The sequence below is a fragment of the Cervus elaphus genome, chromosome 1, assembly GCF_910594005.1.
Source record: "Cervus elaphus chromosome 1, mCerEla1.1, whole genome shotgun sequence".
Lineage (NCBI taxonomy): Eukaryota > Metazoa > Chordata > Mammalia > Artiodactyla > Cervidae > Cervus > Cervus elaphus.
In genome coordinates, this window is record NC_057815.1 from 69,800,322 (window position 1) to 69,826,603 (window position 26,282).

General features: G+C 54.3%; 1 protein-coding gene across 3 annotated transcripts; it reads right to left on the bottom strand.

The window, feature by feature from the left end:
- Positions 1 to 571: 571 nt before the first annotated feature.
- LRRC32 (leucine rich repeat containing 32) lies at positions 572 to 16,061 on the bottom strand. Of its 3 annotated transcripts, XM_043908001.1 has the most exons (4): positions 15,877 to 16,061; positions 15,134 to 15,304; positions 11,099 to 11,189; positions 572 to 6,189 (listed from the first exon to the last, which is right to left on the bottom strand). In XM_043908001.1, exons 3-4 carry the CDS (start codon positions 11,183 to 11,185, stop codon positions 4,282 to 4,284), a joined length of 1,995 nt encoding a protein of 664 aa, XP_043763936.1. In that variant the 5' UTR covers positions 11,186 to 11,189; positions 15,134 to 15,304; positions 15,877 to 16,061; the 3' UTR covers positions 572 to 4,281. The 3 variants fall into 3 exon arrangements, with proteins under 3 accessions (XP_043763936.1, XP_043763929.1, XP_043763946.1); XM_043907994.1 differs by lacking the exon at positions 15,134 to 15,304 and having other exon boundaries at positions 15,877 to 16,060; XM_043908011.1 differs by lacking the exons at positions 15,134 to 15,304; positions 15,877 to 16,061 and adding an exon at positions 14,977 to 15,115.
- Between the last annotated feature and the right edge of the window lie 10,221 nt (positions 16,062 to 26,282).

Consider the following 26,282-nt stretch of genomic DNA (forward strand, 5'->3'; position numbering starts at 1 on the left):
AAGTGTCAGCTTGGAATAAGAGGTGGGAGGCAGCCAGAGAGAGATGGGGATGGAGGGTTGCAGGGACCTGACTTGCGAAACAGCAAGGGCACAGAGATCAGACAGTGGATCCTGGATTCCAGGGCGGGGGATTGAGCCAGCACAGGGAACTGACAGGGAGCAGCAGCTGGTTGGCCAGGGCTGCTGGCTCCCTGCCCTCCCACCGGGCCTGCAAGGCTAGACCTGCTGGGCCCTGGCCCTCGGGGAGTGCCACAATGGCTCACCGGATCAAGTGAGCCTGGTGACCTGGCACTGCAGTCTGTCTGTGACAGGGGCTGTGCACTGGCCTCCTCTCTCTCTCTGGAACTTGCCGGATGCTCTGATGACCTAGTTGGCAGCTATGTCCATGTTCAGCTGAAAACAGGAATTTCTGCCTTGCTGGGGGTCTTGGCCAGGTGAGCACACTCCTCTGTTTGCCAGGAAAAGAGGTCAGGGGCCTGCAGGCTCCCGCAGAGTCCTGGACTGAGCTCAGTCTGTGCTACTGTCCTCCCGTGGGCCATCAAGGAGCGTCTCCTGTGTGCAGGGCATTGAGTCACATAAATGCTCACCGCCGCCCCCCGCCCCCAGCCCCATCCATGAAATAGGCATTTCAATTTTTCCTTTGGAGAGTGGGAGCTGGGAGCAGGAACAGAGAGGTGAGAGGCCACAGCCCAGAGAAGAAGCTGGGCTGGAGAAATCTCCAGGGTACTTGGGGGATGGGGGAGGCAGAGCTGGAGCCTGTGGGAGAGAAGGTGGAGAAGAGAAGGTTGGCACCTGCAGAGGGGATAGTGTCTGGCTGTCAGGCAGCTGAGAAGGGGAGATGGAACCACATGAAGACAAGCACAGAGGGCTGCAAAGTGGGAGAGACTGGGGGCCCACTCCCTGCCCTCTAGACTTTGCCTCAGTGCCCCTCACCAGACTCCCACTCCCACCTCAGGGGGGCAACTCTTGTTGCTTCCCCTAGACCCCACAGCCCACACTCTCATCCTCCAACTCCCTTCTAGGAACCAGGAATGCTCTTCTTCTGACCCCTCTTGATTCTTCCAAGCTCAACTTTGAGCAGCCTGGCTGATCACTCTCAATCCTCCAGCCCCTGGGGGGCCTTTAACTCTCTAGCTGGGGAGGCCTTTGGGTGTCAGGGTAGCAGGGCTGGATGCTCAGGAAGGCCTGGGGCTGGAGACCGAGATATGGGCATCATTAGAGTGATGGGGCAGCCACATCAGTGAGTGTGATAACGTTCCTGAGAGAAGAGTCCTGCTGATTGCCATTCTGATGGCTTGAAGAAAGTGAGCACACAGCAAAGCCTGAAAAGGAGTTGCCTGAGAGGAAGGTATCTGGGGTCCTAGATGTCAGGGGAGTGTCCCAAGGGGAGGGTGTGGGTGATTGGGGGAATAGAGGCGAGGGGCCCCGCTGTGGAGGAGTCAGGGAGGTGTGGTCTGAAAAGTACATCCTTTGACCTCAGTCCTGGGTTGGGGAGATTGCTGGAGACAGCTGGAAGTGGCCTGGAATAGATTAGGATGGAGGGGAGGGAGAGGAAGCTACTTTACTGAGGTGTTTACCCATGATGTCAGGAAAGGAAAGGGGAAAGTGGCTTAAGGGTCTTCATACTGTTTTTAAGATGGGCAAGACTTGGGCACAGCTGATATCTGCGAGGAAGACAGAAGCAGAGAGGAGAGGCTGAAAGGAGAGGAAAGTGAGAAAATAAATGAGAGAGGACAGGACATGCCCAGGGCTGCCTCTAGACGGGGTGGGGAGAGGGTACAGAGAAAGCACTCGAATGGAGCTGCAGAGAGAGAAAGGCGCTAACAAGTTCCTGCTGGGAGTCACCATCTTCTTCATGGGTGGGGAGCGGGGTTTGCCGAGTGTGAGGAGACAGAGGTGTGCAGGGGACATGATGGTGGCTGAGGCACCAAGAGTCAAGATGGTGAGACCCAGGGCCTCAGTCTCCCACCCAGCGGTCTTCAGCCTGTCTCCCCAGGGGTCTGCCATGAGGCTTCAAAGGCTGGAAGGGAAGTAGAGGAGGGCAGGGTTCAAGTGGATTCGAAGATTCCCAGCAGCAAGGAGGAGGCCGGCAGGCTGCACCATTTCTCCAAAATCATTTTTTAATACATTCATGTGGGTTACACAAAGAGCGGGTCCTGAGGCCTGGGTTGTGGCCTGGCTCCCCGGAGGTGAGAGCAGCATCGTGTAGTGTTTTCAAAGATCAGGCAAGAAAAGGCCCACGCCTTGCCCTCAGGCCTGAGGAAGAGTGTTTGTGTGCAGTGAGCACCTGTGGTCATGATCCCGAACAGGACTGGACCCACCAGCTGCCCCATTCACCACCAGGGCCCCCGGCTGGGGCCAGGCCACCAGGCCAGGTTCTGGCCCTGCTCTGCCATGGACTCCCTGAGTCTTTGACCCTCTCTCAACCTCAGTCTTCTCATCTGTAAAATGGGGTGGACAGAGGGCCGTTTTCATCATCTCATACTTTACCGAGCACCATCATGAGCCTGAGTACAGGCCAAGCACAGTAAGAAGGTGAAGACAACGACACAGAGTCCTGGGCTCATCCCAGGGCTTCCTTTGTCCCCAAACAGCCCACAATTCCATGGCTTATATCTGCATGGGATTTTTCTATGCATTTTTCTAGGGGGAAGAAACTTCCCTGCATGATGAGGACCAGAAAGGGAGGTTGGAGCCAGCATCATCTTGTGATGTGACAGCTGAGAGAGAGAAGGAAAACTGCCCAGGTCCAACCCCCAAGCCCCCCAACCCTGACTCCCTCAGTGAGGTCTGAATCCACCTTTTTTCACAGGCTCTGTCCTGACTTGAGCAGCTCTGAGCAAGTCCCATTCTCTTCCTAAGTCTCAGCTGTTCTATCTATGTACCAGGGAGGTTGGACTCAATGGTCTCAAGTTTCAGGCTATGCTCAACAGAGGGAGAGGGAGGGAATTCAAGGGCTAGATGAGAAAAGGAGAGCCCTCCCAGTCAGCAAAGGATGGAATAAGAGAAACAGAGGCACAGAAGGAGGAGCAGGCCTGTGGCTGCCTGTCTTCTCTCTGCCCGCCTGGAAGAGAGGAAGGAGAAGAGCGGGTGGGTGTGCCCAGATGCTCCCTGGCCCTGTTCCAGCCATATGGGGCCATTTCCTGTCCATCTTACAGCCTGCAGCCCCTGCAGTGGCCAAGCTCAGGCTCTGGACGCAGGAGGATATGAGTCTGGAGCTCAGCTCTGGCATTTCTTAGCTGGCGATCCCTGGAGGGAGACTTTCAGAGCCTCTAGTTAAAAGGGATAATATACCAACCTCAGAGGGTTGTCATAAAGAGGCAAACACAGGCTTGGGTTTGTCACTGCTGCCAAGTGTGGTGTAAAACAGAACCAGATCCATAAGGGTCTTACTCCTGGCTCACCGGCCAGGGTGGGGCTGGGCTGGAGCAGTAGGCCTGAGCAGGGCCTGGACAGGGAATGGGGGGAGGGCTAGGGCAGTTATCTGGACCTCTGTGTGCAACCTGAGGGAGCCAGGTAGGAAAGCGCCTGTTGAGAGCAGGAAACAGACCAGTCCAGTGCCGGGCCAGAGCCCAGGGAGACTGCCTCTTAACCAGACCCTGCCAGAGCTGCCGCAGCCTGCCTAACAGCACTGGATCCAAGCCTTACTCAAGTGACTCCAGCTCTCTTCCGGTCACAAGCTCTTCATGTTCCAGAGAAGCTGAAAGTCATTATCAGAAGATGTGACAAATAGTCTGCTTGGAAATGTCTCAGACAAATCCTCTTGGTCTTGCCCCTTTCTTGCCCTGGCCCAGCCAGGGCAGGACTATCCACATTCAGCCAGCTGGGGCTGCAGAACTTTGGAGCCCTGGCTTTCACACTCCACATGGTGACCGCACACTCTGCAACCACCTGCCCACCCAGACTGGGCAATGTTGAGGGCAGGGATGTGTCTCATAACCTGGCACCCTCAGTGCCCAGGGCAGGGTGTGGCACAAAACAGATGCTTGGCAAAGATCTGAAGATCTGGTAGGGTAAGCCTTACCCTCTGTCACTTCTGAAACTGCCCAACTTCCGGCTTCCACAGCTGGACCCCATGATGTGCGGCCTGAGAAGTGGGTCACCTACTGGTATAGCAGGACACAGGGAAAGGAGCTCTGGGCTGGGATGGAGAGACCAAGGGTCTTGGACCCTGGCTCACTGTGTGATCATGGGTCAGTCCCCACTCTTCTCCGTGCCTCTGGCTCCCCCACTGCCCCAGCAGGGTCTCCCGACAGAGCCCGTGTGTGGCCTCCAAACCCTCTAGGCTTTGTACTGTTGGCTAAACTTCTGCCGGCGCACACAGCAGCAGGTGGCCAGAGTGGTGAGCAGGATGGCAGACACCACCGCGAAGGTGAGAATGATGATGAGGTTGACGTTCTTGAGCCCCCCCTTCTCACAGTCCTCGGGACGCACGTGACTCAGGGACACCTCCTCCTGAGAGCCAAAGCGGCAGATCAGGTCCTGGGTGGCGTCCACATCTACACGGCCCTGGTGCAGCTGGGCTGCCAGCCAGCCATTGCCGCAGCAGCTGAGGGGGTTCCCCTGCAGGTAGAGGCGCCGCAGGCTGTTCTCCAGGCCTCCCATGGCACTGCCTGGAAGGAGGCTGAAGCTGTTGTTTCTCAGGTCCAGCACCTCCAGGGACACAGCCTGTGTCCAGGCAGGCAGGCGGCTCAGGCGGTTCTCGGCCAGATTGAGCCGCTTGAGGCAGCTGAAGCAGGGCAGGTCCACCTGCAGGACGTCCAGCCCATTGCCCTGCAGGGCCAGGACCTCCAAGGAGCCCTCCAGGCCCGCCAAGGCCCCTGGGGCCACATCCAGCCCAGGGTTAGAGGAGAGGTCCAGCTCGGCCAGTGGCGTGTGGAGGAAGGCACCCGCCCGCAGTATCTCCATCTCATTGTCTGCCAGGTTCAGGACACGGAGGGAGGAGATGCCAGAGAAGGCCACGCAACCTGAGGGTCCAGGCTCAGCTGGGCCCCCGCAGGGGCTGAACCGGTTCCCCTGCAGGTTAAGCCTCTGCAGACTGGCCAGGCTGGCGAAGGTGTACGGGGGCAGGTCCCGCAGGGCATTGTCCTGTAGGAGCAGCGTCCGCAGGGACCCCAGCGCCCTGGCGCCCAGCTCCAGCGTCTCCAGCGCATTGTGGCTGACGTCCAGGAGCGTCAGGCAGGGCAGGGAGCCCACGGGCCGGGCCTCAAAGGCCCGCAAGCAGTTCCGGCTGAGGTTCAGGGACCGCAGGGAGGTCAGGGGCTCAAGAAAGCCCTCCGGGACGAGCTCAATCTCATTGTAGCTCAAATCCAGATTCAAGAGCTGGGAGAGGGGTTGGGTGCTGGCATTGCGGCTGGGGTTGGAGAGGGGCAAGGCTGACCAGCCCTCGGAAGGCGCGTGGAGGCCCTCGCCTCCACCCCGGGGTGGCTCCGCAGGGAGCCGGATGAGGTTGTTGGACGCGTTCAGGTAAATGAGTCTCGGGAGTGCGCTCAGGTCGGGAAAGTGGAGCAGTTTGTTCTCCCGCAGGTCGAGCCAGGCGAGCTGGTACTCGGCCCGCGGCTCCGGGGCCGTCTGAAAGGCCTCGATACTGTTGCAGCTCAGATCCAGGACGCGCAGCTGCTGGAGGCTGAAATCAGAGATACAGGTGAGGGAGTTCCTGGAGAGGTTGAGGTGCACCAGGCGGGGCAAGGCCTCGAAGGCGCCGTCCTCGATGTCCATCAGCACGTTGCTGTGCAGGTCCAGCCGCTCGAGGGCGGGTGTGCCCCAGAAGGTGTGGCGGCCCAGGCGCGTCAGGCTGTTCTCCGCCAGGGAGAGTGTGCGCAGCGCAGGCGCCTCCCCCAGCAGCTGTTCCGCCAGGCCGCTGTACAGGCTGTTCCCCGACAGGTCCAGGGACGTCAGGTGCTGCAGGGGGCCCAGTCCCCCAGTGTTCAGCGCCGTGCCCACCGCCAGGCGGTTGTGGGCCAGGTTGAGGTGTTCCAGGTGGGGCAGGGCCTGGAAGACCCCTGGCTGGAGGAAGCTGATCTCGTTGGCGCTCAGGTCCAGGTGACGGAGTGCCGTGTACAAGCCCAGGGGCAAGGCCAGGATGCTCCGCAGCTGGTTCCCAGATAAGTTGAGGACCTCGATGTCCCGCGAGAGCATCGAGGGGACCTGGAGCAAGCCACGGCCCTGGCACCAGACCTCCTTGTCCACCTGGGGATGGTGGGAGGGCAAGGAGAGCAGTGGACATTAGTGCACGCAGTAGGAGGTAGAACCAGACACTCGCCTCTAGGAAGGATGACTTGAGCCCCCACCAGGCGTGGCTCGGCCTCTCTTCTGTCCTCCCAGCATGATTCAGGTCCTCCACCCCAGCCTAATCCCCCTAGTCTGCATGATCCCTACCCTGTTCCCTGCCGCTGTCTTTGGTACACAGTACAGCAGTGCTACCATCAGGCAAGACTCAAGAAAGCTTTGATAGGTAGACCATACATATGATAGACAGAAGGAAAAATGTACTAACAGAAAAATTCTGTACTGATTATTACCCTATTTTACAGGAAACTAAGCCACATATCATTTAGAGTTACCCAGAGCCAGTGAGGAGCAGGGCCAAGCTGGGACCCAGGCCTCCTTGTTCCACATCCCAAGTTCCTTCTATGGACCCAGAGAGTTAAACTAACCCAGCTGATGTCAGTTAGAAACCACTTTGGGAGAAATGTTTCCAAAAGGGAAAAATGCTCTTTCCACTCTAGTCCTCTGTTTTAATTGTGGTCCCTCACCCTCAGATCTCATTCAAACCCTCACTCCATAGGGCACAGCTCTGGTCCCAGAGCCTGCCTTCCTTGCTGACACTCCCTAGATGTGACCTCTTTCCCGCTGCCCCATCTACCCCCACCCCACCCCGCCCCATCAGTGGCTTCAGTTCCCATGGTCCAGTCCAGATGGGCCCCCAGAGATGGGGTTGGGGCAGGGGAAAAGATGACCAGAGTCCCAACCCATAGTCTTTGTTGACAAGACTGATTTTGCTGTGTGAGCTCCATCTGGTTCTGATCCAGAATGTAACTCATCCTTCCCCAATGCCTATTCAGCATTTTATATTTTATTTCGCATTTTCAGACCCATGGTCTCATCGCATTGTCATGGTACCCTGCCCATCAAACATGATCACCCCTCTTTAAGAAACCCAAGCTCAGAGAGGGGAAGAGAGGGTCTAGGATCACCACGCTGGTGAGGAACAGAGCTAATAGCTTTTGAACCCCAGCCTCTTAACAACCAAAGACCCCACTTTTGTCCTCCACCACATGTGCCTTCAGGGGCCAGGATTCTTTCCATGTGAATGCAGTCTCCCGCTGTCATTTCCGGCACACCAGGAACCCCAGCCTGTCCCAGAAAAGGCTCTGACTTCCATAAGCACCCAGCTCAGGCCCACTACACCCCAGCCTCTCTGTCTCCACTGACCCCTTCTGATAGGTCTGCCAGCCAAATGCCTGGCAACTGCTCAGAAACTCCACCCTGACCATGCTGCCCTTGACTTAAACCCCTTCCAGGCAGAGCCAGGACCCTCAGCAGGGTTCAATGTTGTTTGTGGTCCCTGCTGATCTCCCAACCCACCCTAGCCCAGTCCACACCTGACCACACCCCACTGCGCCCTCCCACACCCACCTCTCAGCCTCCTTCCTGCTGCTCCGCATGCTGGTTGTGCTCTGCCCAACCAGATCAGGATCACGACCTCTGTGTGCTGAGCACCAGGGTCTCCTCCACCCAGGAGACTTCCCTGAATGCCGGGCAAGTCGGGCCTTCCTCTGGGCTCTCACAGCTCCCTGTGACTATCTGAGTGCCGACTGGCTAGAAAGTGAGCTCAGGGCAAAGGGTTTGATTGAGTGGATATTTGGACCTGGCCTTTCTGAGCACCAGAAAGTGCTCAGTACATTTTTCAATAGACGAAAGACATCATCAGCTTAATACAGGTCTGAGGGACTGACTCAATCACCTTTCTGAATGATAAAGAAAAGGGATGATCCATTCATTCAGTGTTTCCTAGGTGGCGCTAGTGGTAATGAACCCGCTTGACAATGCAGAAGATAGGGTTTGATCCCTGGGTTGGGAAGATCTGGAGGAGGAAATGGCAACCCATTTCAGTATTCTTGCCTGAGAAATCCCATGAACAGAGAAGCCTGGCAGGCTACAGTCCATGTGGTCTCAAGAGTCGGACATGACTGAAGCAACTTAGGATGTACATCCATTTATTTAGACTAGAGTCAAAGACTATTAGAATGCAAAGGGTTCAGCCCACCCCCTTCCCAGATGGGGAGACCAAGCTTAAAGATGGCAGTAACCTGAAAGAGGTCACAAGTCAGCAGCTGGGCCGACAGGGTCAGAACACAGCCTGGGTGTTCCCTGCCTGGCCCAGCTCTCCGCTTCCTCCCAAGAGCCCAAGGTAGGGGGAGGGATGGGGGGAGGAACCGGCTGTCTTCCATCAGGCATGTGTGACTCTTCCAAGTCCACATGGCACAGTGACCGGCATTCCTCAGAGGCCCAGGGACAACCCCTGCCATTGGGCGCCAGTGCAAACTAGAATCCTCATACTCCAGCCACCTTGCCAGATCTGCCTGGCTCCTTGCTCCCTCCTCCCTCACAACCTCTCTGCCAGCTGGGGCTACTGGGCATAGACTCCTCATCCATATTCTCAGCTCTCTGAACCATCCTGATTAAAGAAGAAACAACAAAATAACACAGACATAACGTGTGTTGTGTGGGGTGGGGAGCGCCTACCCCATATGTAAGCCCAGCCCCATTTCACCTCTGGATACTCAAAGGTTCCCTGGGGCACCAGACCCTGAGAGCTGAGCCAGGACATAAAACTAGCCCAGTCCAGCACCCAATCCTGCTTTCTGCCCAGTGCCCAGGACCCCTGTCACAGAGGCCCAGAGGGGGCTGCCACGAGGCAGGACTGCTTAGCTCTCCAGTTCAGCAGTTCAGTCCAAGAAGGAGCTTGAAGACCAGGGCAGCTCTCAGGACACCATGTGCGGGGCACCCACTGCTCCCTGATCTCCGAACCCCCAGCATGAGTGACTTATATGGGGAGGGGTCTTGGGAGCATTCAACCTTAGACAGGTTCAGAGCTTCCCCTGATGACCCCCTATCCACTCTCTCTGATATGCCAGGATGCCATTGCTCAGCTTCTTTTTTTTTTTAGGAGGGAAGAGGGTGCCACTCAACCCCATCATAGTGCCTGCACACAGAAGGGAAGCAGGGCAGCGAGAATCAGCCGGCAGTGGACAGCATGAACTCGGGAGGGAGGGGTCCAAATCCTGGCTGTTACTTCCTGTCTGTATGACCTTGGGGCCACATCTCTTCTCTCAGCCTTAGTTTCCTCAGCTGAAAAGAGGAGTTCTGGGCAGGACAAAATGAGAGATAGTCCTTAGTGTAGAGCAGGCCCCTTGCTAGCCCTTGGCATGTGGCCATTTCTTTTTACTACTGAAAAGCATCATAATACCTTCCGTGGGAGTTCAGAAAGTCCTTTCCTGCCTGTTATCTCCTTTGCCAAATCCAAAGCTCACCCAGGTCCCCTCTGCCTGTTGGGTGGCCCAGACCCTTCCTCCTTCTGAGCCTCCTGCCCCAGGTAGGATGTGGGGCTGCATGTGGTGACGTCTGAGTCCTTCTCTGCCTGTTATTCTGGGTTCTGGGAACCCTGGAAGGGCTCCAAGGAGCACAAGTGAGGTGGCGACAGCAGACACTGCAAACCCCAGGCAAGTGCTACTGGCCCTGGTTGCTAGCACAGGCACCTCCAAAAGCAGCTGCCCACCCTGTGTCACAGGGGCTTCCCCGGTGGCTCAGCAGTAAAGAATCCGCCTGCAATGTAGGAGATGCAAGTTTGGTCCCTTGGTTGGGAAGATCCCCTGGAGAAAGGAAATGGCAACCCAGTCCAGTATTCTTGCCTGGAAAAATCCCAATCCATGGGGTCACAAAAGAGTCAGACATGACTGGGTGACTAAAACACCAGCTCTGTGTCATGAGCTTCCAATCCCAGGATCAAATGAGGCTACTGGAGGGCCTGTCCCTTCCCCAGCCCAAACTCTGGCCTTGACCTCCGTGACTGTCCAGCCTTACAAGTAGACTAGATAATCTCTTTTCTCTGTACCCCACAGGGTCACAGTAACCTCAGAGCTAGTTTCCCTGACTCCAGGCAGGAAGATAGGACAAAGTAAATCAAACTTTGTCACTGCCCTTGAGGAGCTCTTGGTCTGGTAGCTGAGTCAGGTGTGGACCCATTTACCAACTACCCCATGTGCTCAATGTTGAGAAGGAGGAAGGCTTAGGACTGTGGGAGCCCAGAAAAGGGATGGCCTGGGAAGGGTCAGGGAAGGCTTCCTGGAGGAGGCAGCCTTTGACCTGGGCAGTAATAAATGAGAGGCATCACAGCAGGAATACGGCAGTTGGGCTCAAGTTAAGGAGCCCAGTTAGGGAGGGGATTTGTCCCCAGGAGGGGCCCAGAACAGAAGAGTCTTTCCCAGCTGCCAACCCTAGGTTCCCCACACATATACATATTCTTCAGGACTTCACAGGTGGCGCTAGTAGTAAAGAACCTGGCTGCCAAAGCAGGAGATGTAAGAGACGTGGGTTTGATCCCTGGGATGGGAAGATCTCCTGGAGGAAGGCATGGCAACCCACTCCAGTATTCTTGTCTGGAGAATCCCCATGGACAGAGAAGCCTGATGGGCTACAGTCCATGAGGTCACAAAAAGTCAGACACGACTGAAGTGACTTAGCACGCACGCACATGTATTCTTCAGCAGCCAGCTGGACCCACTGCCTTGTGGGGGCGGCTTGAGGAAATAGAGTCCCTACTGGCCTGAAGTGAGTGACCTCGGACAAGTTGGCTAACTTCTCCAAGCCGGTTTCCAATTCTCTAAAACTGGAATAATTATACTTACCTGGCAGGATTAATAGTAAACAAGGCATTTAGACATTCTAGTAGGTGCTCATTAAATGTGAGGTTTAATGGCATTAAATGGATCCCCTTCCCTCTTCTGAGCCCTCTAGCCTCCGGCCTCTGGGGCAGTAGGACACCCTGGGGGCAGGGGATATGAGGAGCTCTTCCTGACAAGGCAGAGCATCTTACCTTCCTACAGGGCACCTTGTCTCGGTGTTGGGAGGTAGCCAGGCCCAGGGTCAGCACGGCCAGAAGCAGCAGAATCTGGTGGCTCATGGCTCTGCACAGGGTGGCAGGAAAGGGGAAGATGGTTAAGACCACACGCTCCTTGCCACCACGGGCTCCCACCGCCCCCTCCTGTCTACACCTGTCCTCAGGGAACCCCAGACCACAGTGGGAGCTGGACTGAAGGTGCTGTGAATGGGGCACCTTGTGAAGGTGATGGGAAACAGGGCTGCAGCCCATCACAAAGGGCCTTTGGTGCCAGGTGGGGGAGCTAAGCCATTACTTTGGACAAGGGTTTTTAAGCAGTGGGTGACAAGGTCAGATTTGGGTTTTAAAAGGCCCCATCTGGTGGAAGAAAGCCTGGAGGAGGTGAGCCGGAGGCAGACAGACCTCAAGGGCTGCCCTGGACCAAGTTCAGGGCTGGGCCTCTGACTCCAGTTCCACACAGGCTACAAGCAGGTCCCCGCATCTTAGCTCTTCAAGTTCCAAACGGAATTCCTCAATCCCCCCACCCGCAGAACCTTATTTTGCCCTTTCTCTTTTGATTTTCTGATCCCCGAGTCCCTGCCATTGTTTTAAGGCCGGGCCTGGAGCCTTGACAGGAAGCCCCGCCAGGAGGCCTGCCCTGCCCCCAGCACTGTGGCCCGTGGACTTCCCCAGGAACAGGCTGCCAGGCCCTTAACTTTCACTGAAGCCACCGCCTACACAGTGGGACACCCAGGCCTGCTGGGCCAGCCCTTCTCTCTATGAGCAGCCTGGTTGAGGTTGAGGGGGACCACAAAGGCCCCAGCCGGGTCGCATCCCAGGGCTGCTAGGGGCTCATTCATGGAGAACCTGGGCCAAGTGCTAGCAACACACAGCTCAGTTCGTCAATTTCATTCATTCATTCATTCATTCACCCACATCTTTACTGAATGCCTCTTCATGTCTGGCTCTGTACTGGGAACTGGGGACACAGATAAAGGCCCAGAAGTGACCATAATATAAATACATACAAAACATTAACAAGTAGAGACATAATGCTCTCCAAGAGCACTGGACTCAGAGTCACCCACACCAGACTGCTTCCTCTGTTTCCACTTACCTGCTGTGTGACTTTGTACAAGCCGCTTTACCTCTCTGAGCCTCAGTTTCCTCTTCTGAGGCTAATGCCAACCTCGCCAAGTTTTATTAAGATCAAATGAGACGTATTCTATGAAAGTGTCACACACAGAGCTCTCATACGCTAGGCACTCTTCTTGACACTTTACAGCTATGAACTCATTTACTCTTTCCAATAATTCAATGACTTGGCTTCATGATCACCATTCCCACTGTGCAGACAGGAAAACGGTGGCTCAGAGAAATTAAGCAACATGCCCAAGGTCACACAACTAACAAGTGACAGACCCAGGAAGTTAGGTTTTTGGATCTGTGCCCTTAACCTCTACACTATAAGGTCTCCTGCAGGTGCTCAATAAGTAAGTGCTGAATTGTGAATCTGAGGGATGCTTTATTTATTTATTTATTTATTTTGAGGGATGCTTTAGAAGATGCATTTATAGAACCTTTATGGGCTGAGTCTTTACTGTTAGAACCCATAAACATCCTTGCTATGAATTGTAAATGAAGGCGGGTGCTCTGAGGTCCTTCCTTGTTCATATAGGCAAAGAACGCAGTGGTGTCTTTTAAGACCAGCTCCCCGGGTTCCCCCGGGGCCATGGGCCCCCTGCCCCACAGCTGTTCTCCCTCTCACCTGCGTTACAGGTTGGGCTTTCACAGGAAATTCTGTTCTGCTGTTTAAAAAGCAGAACATCACCACCCTTTTGAAAGCCAGTATACTCGGAATTGAGTGGAAACCCCTCAGCAGGGCCTTCGAGGCCCTTGAGGAGCCTGTCTGCCTCACCGGCTCTGCTTTCCAGCTTCATTTCTCATTGTCCCTTTTCCTATTCTGTTTTCTGGAAGCCTTGAATCCCCTTCAGTTCTCTAATCATCTTTTCACTGCCCCTAACCTTCACTTCCTCCCCTCTATTGTGCTGAATACCTCCTCATTCTTTGGGTCTCAGCCTAGATGTTACCTCCTCCAAGAAGCCGTCTCTGGTTCTCCAAGTCTGGGCTATATATTGGCGCCAAGCATTCCATCAGCCCCTGGTTCCCTTCCCTTGACCCCACCACCTCCCCCCCATCACCATGGGACGTGTCCCCAGGGCAGAGGGGCCTTGCTGTCCACTGGGACCCATCTCACACTGTGCAGGTCGGGGAAGGAACTGAGAATGCACATGCGGCGCCTCGGTGACATGGCAGTTTCTCTTCTGGACTCTCCTTTTACCTCCCTGCCACACTCCCTCCCCTCATCAGTAGGTTCTGTCCGCTCTTCCTAAAAAAAACAGGCGCTGGATCTGCCTACCACCCCACAGACTGAGGTACCACCGTGACCTCGGGCCTCAACCCCAGCAACACCTTGTTCCCACCCTGATCTCTTTCAGTCTGCCCTAAGCATAGTAGCCTGAGTGATGTCTTTAAATCATGTATCAGACCATGAATCTCACTGCTTGAAAACCTCCCATAAAGTCCAGATGTACACAATCTGCTCTCTGACTCCATCTACCATTTGTCCTTCCCTCACCGAGTCCTACCTTTCTCGCCATTCATCAAGCAAGTGCCCTCCTGCCTCAGGGCCTTGGCCCTGCTTGCTCCCTCCACCTCCCCAGATCTGCATGTGTTTTACTGTTTTCCTTGAATTGGTTGTTTCCTAATAGTTTATTTCTTATTCTGAGAACAGGGATCTAATAAGCAGTGCTCACTAAAGATCTATTGAATAAACAGCAAAGTGAGGGGTAGCAGTCCACTGCAAAGGGCTGAGTGTTGAGTAAGGATAAGGTAGGTAAGGATAAGGGAGGACCTGGGTTAGTTCTGAACCTTCCCAAAGGGGCTCTTGTTTCCTGTTCCCCTGCCAAATCCCATCCTATCTCCCAGGTGGGCACCTGAGCATCCAGGGGGGCCCTTCCCCGCAGCATGTGGAACTCTGCCCTGCCATCCAAAGGAGAAGGGCCCCTTGATGGTGGGCACCCTTCAGCAGTGCCCAGACACAGTGTGTAGAATTTGAGGGCTACTTGCTCTTAAGAGGGAGGACTGGGATCACTGAGACCCAGGCTCCCATCCTGACTCTACTGCTCACCAGCCCTGCGCCCTGGGGCACGTCCCTTCACCTTTCAGGGTCTCCATGTCCCATCTGTAGAGCAAGTAGCCTGGTTCCTGTTTTGCCACTGTTTGCCCCCAGTGGTTGTGATGATCAAGCAGAGAATGGCTGTGAAGGTACCCTGGACACACATTGTCTTTCCCAGTGGGGACAAACTTGCAGGGCTGAGCAGCCCAGGCGTGGCGAGGAGTGCTCAAAAGGAAGGCCCCCAGCCTGCAGACAAGTGGCCCAGGGAAGAGGAGGCCAGAAACATCTTAGGACTCTGGGAGGAGAAGTGCCAAAAAAAAAAAAAAAAAAATGTGTACGTGTGTGTGAAAGTGTGTGTGTGAGAGAGAGAGGGAGAGAGAGAAATGAGGTGGAGAGGCGCTACCAATATTAAGCCCGTCTTTAGTGTTTAAGGATGTTAGATACTCTTCTTAGCACTTGACATGTATCATTTAATTCTCACAACAACCCAATGAAGCAGTTACTATAATTTCCATTTTACAGATGAGAACACTGAGACTCAGAAAGGTGAAGTGACTTACCCCAGAGTTACCCAGCTCATGAGTGTTTGGGGATTTAGCCCAGATCTGTGTGTTGTGTGTTTTTCAGCAGGTGTTGAGCTGCCTGCCTCCTAGAGAATTTGCCCACGAGGAAAACCAGGCTCAGGGAGATGACTTACCCAAGGTCACATAGGCAGTAAATGGCAGAGTCAGGATCAGAATCCAGTTTGTCTGCCTCCTAAAGCAAGTGTTTCCACAACACCAGGCCAAGATCTCCTTTCTAGCCCACTCCACACATCCCCCAACCCCAACACACGCAGCAGCAGACAGGCTCACAGTGCCAGCCGGGCTTCGGGGTGCTCCTGGGTGCTCCTCTCCCTCCTCTCAGCCTGGATCACGGGCAGAGTCGGGTCCTGGGAGAGCTGCTCTGGATGTTCCCAGCCAGCAGTGAATCACTAAGGGCAAGCCCCGTTCTGGAGACATGTGCAGCCCACGGGGGAATTAGACCTTAACCCAAAGGAATGTGTCTGTGATGGCGGAATTTCAGGCAGCTGAGGGTGGGGGTGGGGGTCCCTCACGTCCTACCACCCATGAAGAGGGATGGCTCTGGAAACCCTAGGAGAGAGGTGGGTGCCTCACCCTCTGCACCCCTAGAGATGGGCAGGCTATCTGGTGCGGTGGGATGGGAAGACCCACACACCCGCTCCCCCCCCCACCCCCCGCCAGGGTTAGAGGGTAGTAGGAGACCAGAGACAAATCCTGAACTGCCCTTGACTAGCCTGTGTGTTCCCTAGGCAAGTGCCGGCCTTTCTGCGGTTGTTTTCCCATCTGTCAAATGGGAACGCCGGCCTCGCCCTGCCCTTCGCGGGAAAGATCCGCTGAGCTAGGAGCCTGGAGCCGAGGCAGGGTCAACCCTGGCCCCACGCACAAAGTATTGGTTGGGGTGGGGGGTGGATTGTTGAGGATCAGTGTCTCGATGAACCAGCCCCAGCCCAGCTCCGCGCCGGGTGCTCGAGAGGGGCTCGGGACCGCCAGTTCCCCGAGGGGCCGGCCAGCCTCGCCCGCTGGGCGGCTCCTACCTGGCTCAGCGCGGCCGCCGCTCCTCTCCCGGGCAGCCCCGGCACATTTTGCGCAAACCTGCCCTCCCCGTCCCACCCCGCGCCAGACCCCGGGGTCACGGCCCGAGGAGGCGCACGGCCGCTCCACCGCCCCACGGGAGCCTGACCCACGAGAGGGCGACTGGGGCTCCAATTTAAATACCTCTCCCGCCGACCCGCCCCACCACGCCCCCCCTCGGCCCGGCCGCGGGGTCCTAGCGCCCGGCCGGCGCGCCCCCGCGTGACTCGGTTTATCCGGAACCCACGAGGGGAGGAAGCATTTTCTCGCGGCCGAAACCGCGAGGCTGGGGAGGGGCGGGTCGAAGAGGGCAGGATGAAAGGAAGGGGAGGGAGAGGGGTCCTTAAGGAAGCGCTGTGCCACCGAGGCCGTGCCGGGCCGCCGCACGTGCAGTTCGTGGCCCCGCGGGGTCCGGAGGGGCGGGTGGCTCTAGCAGCCGCAGGTCAGCAGAGGAAATCCGGCCTGGCCCCGATTTCCCCCGCTGTTGGCGCCGCCGCACTTAGGGGAGGCAAACAGGAGAGGTGACGGCGGGGCTGAACACGGAAGGAAATGACCCTTCACTGGCCCTGGGGTGGCTGGAAAGGGGGTTCCCCCACACCGCAGCCATCCCCTCTGGTGGGTCCACAGTTCCCTCTCTAGATTGTGGTGTGGTGTTCAGAGCCTCCTCCGGCGGCTCCTGGACCCTCAAGCAGCTGTGAAAAGGTACCATCTTAAGTCTCCAGAATTCGTGTGGAGAAACAAGTTAGGGATGGGGTCATCGAGTATAAATAAAAATCACCTGTCTGGGACTAGTAAGGCCCCCATTTGGGGAAACTGAGTCTCAGAGAGGTTAAGTGGCACGTCCAAAGTCACACTGACTATAAGAGACAGGGATTTCAGCCCAGTCTTCACAAAGCTAGCTGTGCTGTGCTTAGCCACTCATCCATTGCCTATCTTTGCAACCCCAGGGACTGTAGCCCACCAGGCTTCTCTGTCCACAGGATCCTCCAGGCAAGAATACTGGAGTGGGTTGCCATGCTGTCCTCCAGGGGAACTTCCCAACCCAGGGCTAAGCCCTGGCCAAACTGGATCCCCATTTCCAGCACCATCTTACTCAGGTTGTCTTCAAGTGCTATTCAAAAAGTAGCACTGTGGTATCATTGTCTTTTACACATCTTCCCCAAAGCCACCTCCTCTTCTGGATGGCTCAATCCTGCCAAATCACAGCTGCCCTGCCCTACTGAGTGTGGACCTGAGGGAGGGGAGCCAAGCGGAAGAGGGTCACAGCTATCATCCAGACCCCGGTTCTGAGGGTAGTAGAGAATTCCTCTTCCACAATGTTTCCCTTCCGTGATGGTCACCAGCCCTGAGAGTAGCACAGGGTGTCCCATTTTACAGATGGGGAAGGGACCACCCAAAGCCTTGTGGTAAATCAGGGTGAAGCTGGACTTAACAAGCTGAGTTCCTTGAATTCACAATGGCAGCTGCCTTTCCTTCCTCCCATCTGACTTACTGTGGGTACAGGCCTGGGCAGATGGGGACAGCTCAGAGATGACAATCTGTGAGCAGTAGGGGAACAGGGTGGGGATGGGGCAGGGCCTAACACAGACTCAGAGGAGGAGATCGGCCAAGCTTTGCTAAGAGGGGACCTGAGCTGCTAGGAGAGCGTGGTACGAAAGGTCACAGGACCTGGGAAGGGTGTCCACACCTTCTCCTTCTTTGCTACCAGGAACCTCAGATCTATGCTGATGGAGAGCCCTGCTGGTCATCACTAATATTCCCCCCACCTACCCCCAGCGCTAGTCCTCATCTCATCCAATGGAACCTCAGTTTCCCCATGAGTGACAAAGATAGTAGCTTCTTCTCAGGTTGGTGCCTAGACTAAGAATAACGGACCCAGTCTGGGGCCTGCACCCAGTGGTTGTTAGGCAACTTCTGGCTGTCTTTATTTTGCTGATTAATGATGCTTCTGCCACTCCCTGTGGGCTTCCTTTTCCAGATCCTTGTCCAAGGGGCCAAATGCCCAGGAAGTGCCTCACAGCAGCCCTGCAGCATGGGCAGAACATGGCAGAGCTGGAATCAGAGAGTTCTCAGGCTCTCCCACCCAACCTGCTCCCCCCACGTCCAGCGCCACCTCACTCTTCTCTGAGCTGCTGCCAAGCAGAAACCGCTGGGCTGGCACAGAGCTTTGGCTGAGGCTGGGGTAGGGCGGGGCTGGGGCTATGGCGGGCTGGGGGAGAGCCACTCTCCTCCTCCCACACACCTCCAAAGACTGTAGTTGTGGTTAGTCAGTTCACAGGGGTCCACCTCACTCAGTGCCTAGATGGGGCTCCCCAGGAGTTGGAGACAGATGGGCAACCAAGCGAGCCTACCCGCTGCAGATGCCTCTGGGGACCAGGGCCTGAAAGTGGGAACCCCATGTGCTCAGCGCCCCTTCCTTCATCTCGTCACATCTTCAGCGGTCACATTGCTGTGTGACTTTTGGCACATTGCTTGATCTTTCTGACCTCAGTTTGCTGATCTGCAACATGAGAATAATAGTAACACCTGATGTTCTGGCTTATTGTGAAGCCCAAATCGCAGAAACGTGGTAAACATCTGATGGGGGCCTGGCCTGTGATCCTAGCCCAGGAAATATAACCTCCCTTCTGTGGCAGGTCCCAGAGTCAAAATGTCCAGGACCTACCCTTGTAGAGCCCCCAGATCAGATGGGAGGCAAATGAGAATGTAGGATGATGGAGTCCAGAAGACGCACAGGCCAAGTCCGGGAGTCGAAACTGGATCTGAAGGGGAAGGATAGGGCGGGACTGAGCGGGGTCAGATTTTCATGGCAGCCGTGTGGAGGGTGGCTTTCTTTTAAAGGCCACCAAAGCCAACATTCCATCCAATGTTGCTTGGTACCTACTTGCACCCCTCCAGCAATTCTCCTAGACAGCCCTTCCAAGGGAGGCTCAACTTCAGTGTGTTGGTATTTTTGTGGAAATGCTTCTGTTCCCTCAAGCATCTGTCAGTGAAGATAGGAGACACATCTTTTCTTGTGTCTCTAGGATTACCATTCTGAGATGAGAAAACCCTCCGAGGCACCAAGGCAGGCTCAAAGTTCCCTGGGAGGGTTTCTGAGACCAAGCTGATACCTGAGGATCCCAAGTAGGAGTGAATGGCCCAGGCAGGCAATGATGTGCACAACCTGTGTGACATTGGACAAGTCGCTAAACCTCTCTGAGCCTTTCTGGCCTCATCTAACCATAGAAATGGGATGGGAAGGACTGTGGCACCCTGGACCCCCAACTTAGTTTCTGCTGCCCTTTTTACTGAACACCCGCTGCAGGCCAGTCCTTCATCTCCTGTGGCAAATGGGGGTAAAGATAACCACAGACAGCCTCAGGTATCTTTAGTCTCAACTACTGACTTGGAAACTGAGGCTTAGAGAGGTTAAATAACTGGCCCAAGTCACACAGCTTGGTAACAAGGAATTGAACCTGAATCTCCAGACTCCCAGACCAGATTTCAGTGCAAGAGTGTGGCTCTCCTCACTCTCGGCCCTGCCCAGCACCTCTGTGGGCCCTGGGGAGTCAGGGAGTTCCCTCATCAGCCCCTTTTGGGGCCTTGCCTTCTGTGGGAAAACCCTGGGTTCCCCAGTTCTTCTTTGCCCAGCACCCCCTTGCTCCCTAGGGCAGCTAGGCTTAGAGCATACCAGCTATGGGCCACCCCATAGGGACACCCCATAGGCCACCCCCCAGAGGGACAGTAGGATAGGAGAGAAAATACTGGTGGGTGTCAGCTGTAGGGAGTTTGTGAGCCAAAAGACAACATAGGGTGCTTCGGAAACAAATCCTGATAAAGAGACAGCTGGAGTGCCCCGTCCTCCGAGAACTAGCCGACGTGTTTAACGGGAATAACGAGGGCTTGCAGGACCGGGCGTGGTGCCAGGTACTTTACTTGTGTCGTCTCCTCCTCACAGCCACCTGACAAAAGGAAGACAATGGTTGCTCCCTTTTTACAGAAGAGAGACCAAGGCTCAGAGAGATCCTGTGACTTGCCCATGGTCACACAACTAGTAGGGCGGGGCATGGCAGCCCTTCCCATTGAGTCCTCAGACTCCAGGGCCCCCCTTGCGTGGCCAGCTTGTCTGCTTGGAGCCATCCATGCAGGGGAAACAGGTGCTGGGAGCACCCTGTATACCCCACGGCCACCACACAGGAGGCTCCTGGCTCTGAGTCCGGTCAGTGAGAACCAGGGCTGAGGATCTGGAGGCTCCCAGAGACCCCGAGGAAGAGGGGGGGATGTTAGGTGAGAAAATTTGAGAGTGAGTGAAGCCGGCAGGGCAGGATCAGAAGCGTCTCCACAGCTTGACTGTGCTGCTCTGTGGACCATGAAACCACAGCTTTCTGCAGGCCTTGGGCTGCTGGGAACCGAGGGTTTGTCCCTTTGAGCCTCACAGCTTTTTTGTCTGTTTTAACCATTTGAAGGTTAAACGGCACGGATGCTTTTCTTAAGGATCCAGAGTTACGAGGACAGGCCTTGGTTAGGGTCCATGAGGTCATAAAGTGTCATGTCCAGGTTAACACATCAGCAACAGAACCAAGCCCGGGTGAGACAGCTGCAAACACATGAGCACCCCGAAGGCAGCGTTAATTAGTGGCAAGGCTGCAATGGGGCAGCCCCCTCCCCCAACAAGGGAACTGGGCAGTCATTCTCTCTTGGCAGTCTCGATTTCTCATCTGTCAAATGGGGACAGTCATTCTGCTCACTTCAAGGGGATGTTGAGAGGATGACTTGTAGAAAGCCATGGAGTGGGGGCCAGGTCAACGTGACTGACATGATCTTCCTCACATAAAAGTCTGTAGAAGATTGAAAGGACCTGTAGACAGATGGAGTACCCAGTGGTGGGAGACAATGACGGGGACGGCCTGTCATTGTCTGACTCAGGACCCAGGTGTGTCCCAGACCCTCAGGGGAAGGACTGTGGCCCGGAAAGGACAAGCCATAGTTGGGGGACCGTGCCTCTTGGGGTTCTCTGAAGGTCCCTTTCCAGATTCACAGCTCTTTCAGACTTTGGGTTCCCCACTGTGCTGAACCCCTGAAGCCCCAGGGCCTGGCAGAACTCAGAAAGTGGCTCACCTGGACCCTGAGGATTCCCACAGATAATGGTCACCTCCCGAAGTTTCAGAGAATCATGCCTGCCTCCTGTACTATCACTCCTGGAAGGAGAGCAGATTCTAGGCCCAGAGAGTGTGAGGATGTGGCCTGAGGTCACACGTGAGCTGAGGGGGTGATTCCCCTCCCCCACTCCACTTTCCTTCACTTGCCTCATGTGAGGTATTTCTGGTTCAGCAATCTCTTCAGAGGCCTTGCCCAGTTCCTCCTAGAGTATCAGAATCTCTGAGGGCTTGTGAGGACAGATTGCCCCCGAGAGTTTGCTTCAGTAGGTATGAGCTGGGGCCTGGAGCCTACATCTTGAGCCTCCTCCCAGGGGTGCCGATGCTGCCAATGTGCAGGCGCCCTTTGAAAAGCCCTAGTGGGCATGGGGCAGGCAGGCTGTCCCCTCACTGTGGTGCTACCTTCGCCTCTCTGTGAAATGAAGATAACACCAGCCCCTCCCCACTGAGTTGCAGAAATGAAGGGTTGAAATATAAAGGTTATGGTTAACAGGATTTTGAAGCTTTCTCACCAGGAGTGAAATTCTAAGATGGGTGTGAAGCCTCTGTACTTTTGAGAAGGGGATGGGCTGGCCCAGGCAGCTTTCTCAGGCAACTTTCATATTGTAACCCATTTAATCCTACAACACTCAGTGAGATAGATATGGTTATTATTATTATTACCTCCATTTTACAGATGACATATGAGAAAACCCAGAGAGGTTAGGTAATTAACTCTATTTTGCACAGCCAGTTTTGGATGAGTCCACTCATTGAGGCTCTAGGGTCCACCTACTTAATACTGTTTTGTAATTGTCACCTGGTGGAGCATTTATTAGCCAAAAGAGCATGTCATCTAGAATTCTTAAAATTTATCATGACATCCCCCATGTGTGTCGAGTTGTATATTCCCTCCTCTTGGGTGGGGCAAGGAGGGACGTGAAGAGTGCAAAACTGAGGAAGAGAAGCAGCCCAGGTTCCAGAGAGGGCCTCATCTGTGTTCCCGTCCTCACTGTTCTGCGCACTGCTGTGGGACTTTGGGCTGGTGGCCTCACCACTCTGAACGCATTCCATGTCTAAAGTGGAGCAAACACGGATGGACAATGGGGGCTGTTGGGAGAGTGAGCCCCTCGGTGTCAAGTGCCCGCCCGCCCACGGCACTCGCCCATCTGTGGAACTACTTGTGATTCTTAACCAGGCATTGTTTTCCATTGAGGGCAGCAGCTCTATTTTCTTCATGCTAGTTTAGTTCAGGGCGGGAGTCAAGTGGTTCGGGAAGCTTCTCCAATCAGTGCTTGAGGGATGTGAGGAGAAGACCTGCCTAAAATGTAGCTGTGGCTGCCCCTCTGGGGCAGTGAGAGGAGGCAGCAGTCGCATCCTGCCAGGGCACAGGTGGGGCCCCCGCGTGCTGGGCAAGGGGGCGGAGGCCTGGCCACATCCTGGGCTTTCACCGGGAATGTCTTCCTTCTCCTCAGTATAGCTCTCGGCGATCACTACTTGTCCTGTTCACATTGCTTTCCTCCTCAAGACCATAGGGGGAATTATTTCCTAGAATTCACCAAGTACTGGTTTTTAGTGGGAATCTTAGGCTTGAGGGGGCAGTAACTAGCTCAGGTCACCCAACCAGGAGATGGTGAACTGAGTGCTGGAACTCTGCCCCTTCTGCTGTGTGGGGCTGTCACATCTCCCCCCATGACATCCCTCCTCACACACGCTCCCTCCATAGACACAGACACCTGCAAAAGCACACTCTCCCCTCAACATACACACACACACACATACACACACACACAACCCTCATAAATACCCTCAATGACAACATGGACGCCCAGGGCCACACCTCCTGAAAATAGGAAGCATGCATCCACCTCACACAAAAATGTCACATGGACACATGTGACACATATGGACACATTCAAACATATATGTCCACAAATATTTCAGACATTTCAGAGACACCCTCAAAAGTCACACAGCCACCACACATAGGCACAACCCCCCACAAATTCAACACTCAGATGTCTACCATGCATGCCGCATCACAAGCCTGCACACCGAACATCCACGATGTGTACACAGTGCGTATATCTCCCATGCAAACACCAGTCACAAACTCTCCACACACATCACCCACAAACATACTTCATATCCCAAGTATACAGTGAAGACTTTGAATACCCAGATTCCCAAACTCCCTGTGCACACACACAGGACACAGTGCACAGATAAACACACCATATGTGTGTGTGGAGGTGCCCATACACAGACCCAAGCGCCCGCGTGTGCACACACTCGTGGGGCAAGACTGTGATCTCAAATTGCTCACAACACTGATTTTCTCAGAAGCAGACCACACACAAGTCGAGTGGCTCACAAGAGCGCTGATTCCCGGGGGTGTGAAAGGGAAGAAGGGGGAAAGGCACAGTGAGACTGCTGTGGCGCCCCAGGGATCCTGTGATTCATCCCTGTGGGCTGCTGTGGCCTCAGGACTTTAGGAACTTGGAGGCTGGGCTGGGGCTCCAGCGTGCAGAAGGCTGGATCCTGCCTCCTGAGGCGGGGATGCCCGGCCCTGTTTCCAAATCCAGCCCCTCTCTCTAGGTCTGGAAACTTGGGAATGGGTGTTCAGCCTTACAGACTCCTGCTCTCTGGCCTTCCTCTGGGCTGTGTGGCTTCTTCCCGTTCGCCATCTCTATCCAGGGGGCAGGAGACTTGGGTTTGAGACCTGAACTAGACCCTAAAAATCAACCTCACTTCTCCTGCATCAGGGCCCACGTGGCCTCCTGGGGGATGGGCTGTGCTCTCTGCTGACGGAGGCTGACTCTTGGGAAATCTGAACAGCCCCTCTCCCTGCAGTTTCTCCCATCAGCATGGACACGCCCTTACTTCACAACTCCCTGTTCCAATCCAAAAGAGGGGCAATGCCAAAGAATGTTCAGACTACCATATATAATTGTGCTTATTTCATATGCTAGCAAGGTAATGCTCAAAATCCTTCAAGCTAGCCTTCAGCAGTACATGAATAGAGAACTTCCAGATGTAGAAGCTGGATTTAGAAAAGGCAGAGGAACCAGAGGTCAAATTGCCAACAACTGTTGGATCATAGAAAAAGCAAGGGAATTCTGGAAAAACATCTGCTTCAAAGGCTAAAGACTTTGACTGTGTGGATCACAAGACACTGTGGAAAATTCTTAAATAAATGGTAATACCAGACCACCTTATCTCTCTCCTGAGAAACCTGTATGCAGGTCAAGAAGCAATAGTTAGAACCAGACATGGGACAACAGACTGGTTCAAAATTGGGAAAAGAATACATCAAGGCTATATGTTGTCACCTTGCTTATTTAACTGATATGTAAAGTACATCATGCAAGATGCCAGGCTGGATGAATCACAAGCTGGAATCAAGATTGCCAGAAGAAATATCAACAACCACTGAAATACAAACGATAGCACTCTAGTGGCAGAAAGAAAAGAGGAACTAAAGAGTCTCTTGATGAGGGTGAAAGAGGAGTGAGAAAAAAGCTGTTCGTGTCAATGTATGACAAAACCCACTGAAAAAATAAATAAATAAATAAATTAAAAAATAAAATAAAATAAAATAACAAACCTCAAAAAAAAATAAAAATAAATAAATAAATAAAACTCAGCAGTCAAAAAACTAAGATCATGGCATCCAGTCCCATCACTTCAGGGCAAATAGAAGGGGAAAAAGTGGAAATAGTGACAGATTTTATTTTCTTGGGCTCCAAAATCACTGCAAACAGTGACTGTAGCTATGAAGTTAAAAGATGCTTGCTCCTTGGAAGAAAAGTTATGACAAACCTAGACAGCATATTAAAAAGCAGAGACATCACTTTGCCGACAAAGGTCCATATAGTCAAAGTTTTGTTTTTTCCAGTCGTCATGTATGCATGTGAGAGTTGGACCATAAAGAAGGTTGATGCTTTTGAACTGTGGTGTTGGCGAAGACTCTTGAGAGTCCCTTGGACAGCAAGGAGATCAAACCAGTCAATACTAAAGGAAATCAACCCTGAATATTCATTGGAAGGACTGGTGATGAAGTTGAATCTCCAATACTTTGGTCACTTGATGCAAAGAACGGACTCTTTAGAAAAGACTCTGATGCTGGGAAGATTGAAGACAGGAGCTGAAGGGGACGACAGAGGATGAGATGGTTGGATGGCATCATCGACTCAGTGGACACGAGTTTGAGCAAACTCCAGTAGATAGTGAAGGACAGGGAAGCCTGGCATGCTGCAGTTCATGGGATGGCAGAGTCGGACTCAACTTAGCAACTAAACGACAACAACTACAGGCCTCCCAGATCCCCGCCAGCCCCTGCCCACCCTTCCTCTAGTCTCCTCCTGGCTGAACCTATCAAGGCTGTTATCTACTCTTGTGACCTCCATTTCCCCCACTCACCTCACTGCTTTCTCCACTGTCTCCAGCCCTATCATTCCACCCAGCTTACCCCCAGCCTCCACATCTGGAACTGATATGGACAGACACTCTTCCATCCCTAGCTCCTTTGGTCACTTGACTTCATTCTTCTCTGCTGCTTGCTGAAGTGGCTCCTTGTAACACCCTCTCCTGGTCCTTTTCCCGCCTCCCCATCACCGCCTCCTGTATCTTTTTGTGGCAACTCATCCCCACCCCCTCCTCCCCCTGGTCTTTAAATGGGTCTCCCTCCTCCTTGGCCTCGCTCATTTCTCTTCTCACCCTTCTCTCAGGAGAGCTTCCTGTCCCAGGGTCTCCTTTTCCTGTTCATCCAGCCAGCGGTTCACCCGCCACATGGTGGCCAGATGGAGTCTCTCTAAAACACAGGTTTGACCAGGTCACTCTGCTGCTTGAAACTCTTTGATGGCCCTGGGGGTCCAAGCATATGTCACATTTCCCGTTTTCCTGTCTCTTTCACTACTCATGAGGCCAGAGTCCCTATCAAGCGGCCACATACATCCTCCGTTGTCCTCTCTCTCCTTTCCGGTTTTCCCAACTGTGTGCAGTCATCCGTCAAACTCACTATCCTCCCCTCTGTCTTCTCCCTTCTCCCTCCCACTTCCATTTCTCCCCTCTGTCTCTGTCTCTATCGAAGAGCTGGCAGAGGGGAGGACTGTAAGAACTAGCTAAGGGGCTCCCATACAAAAAGAAGGGGCTTCCCAGGGGCACAGTGGTAAAGAATCTGCCTGTCAGTAAAGGAGACATGGATTCGATCCCTGGGTTGGGAAGATCCCCTGGAGTAGGAAATGGCAACC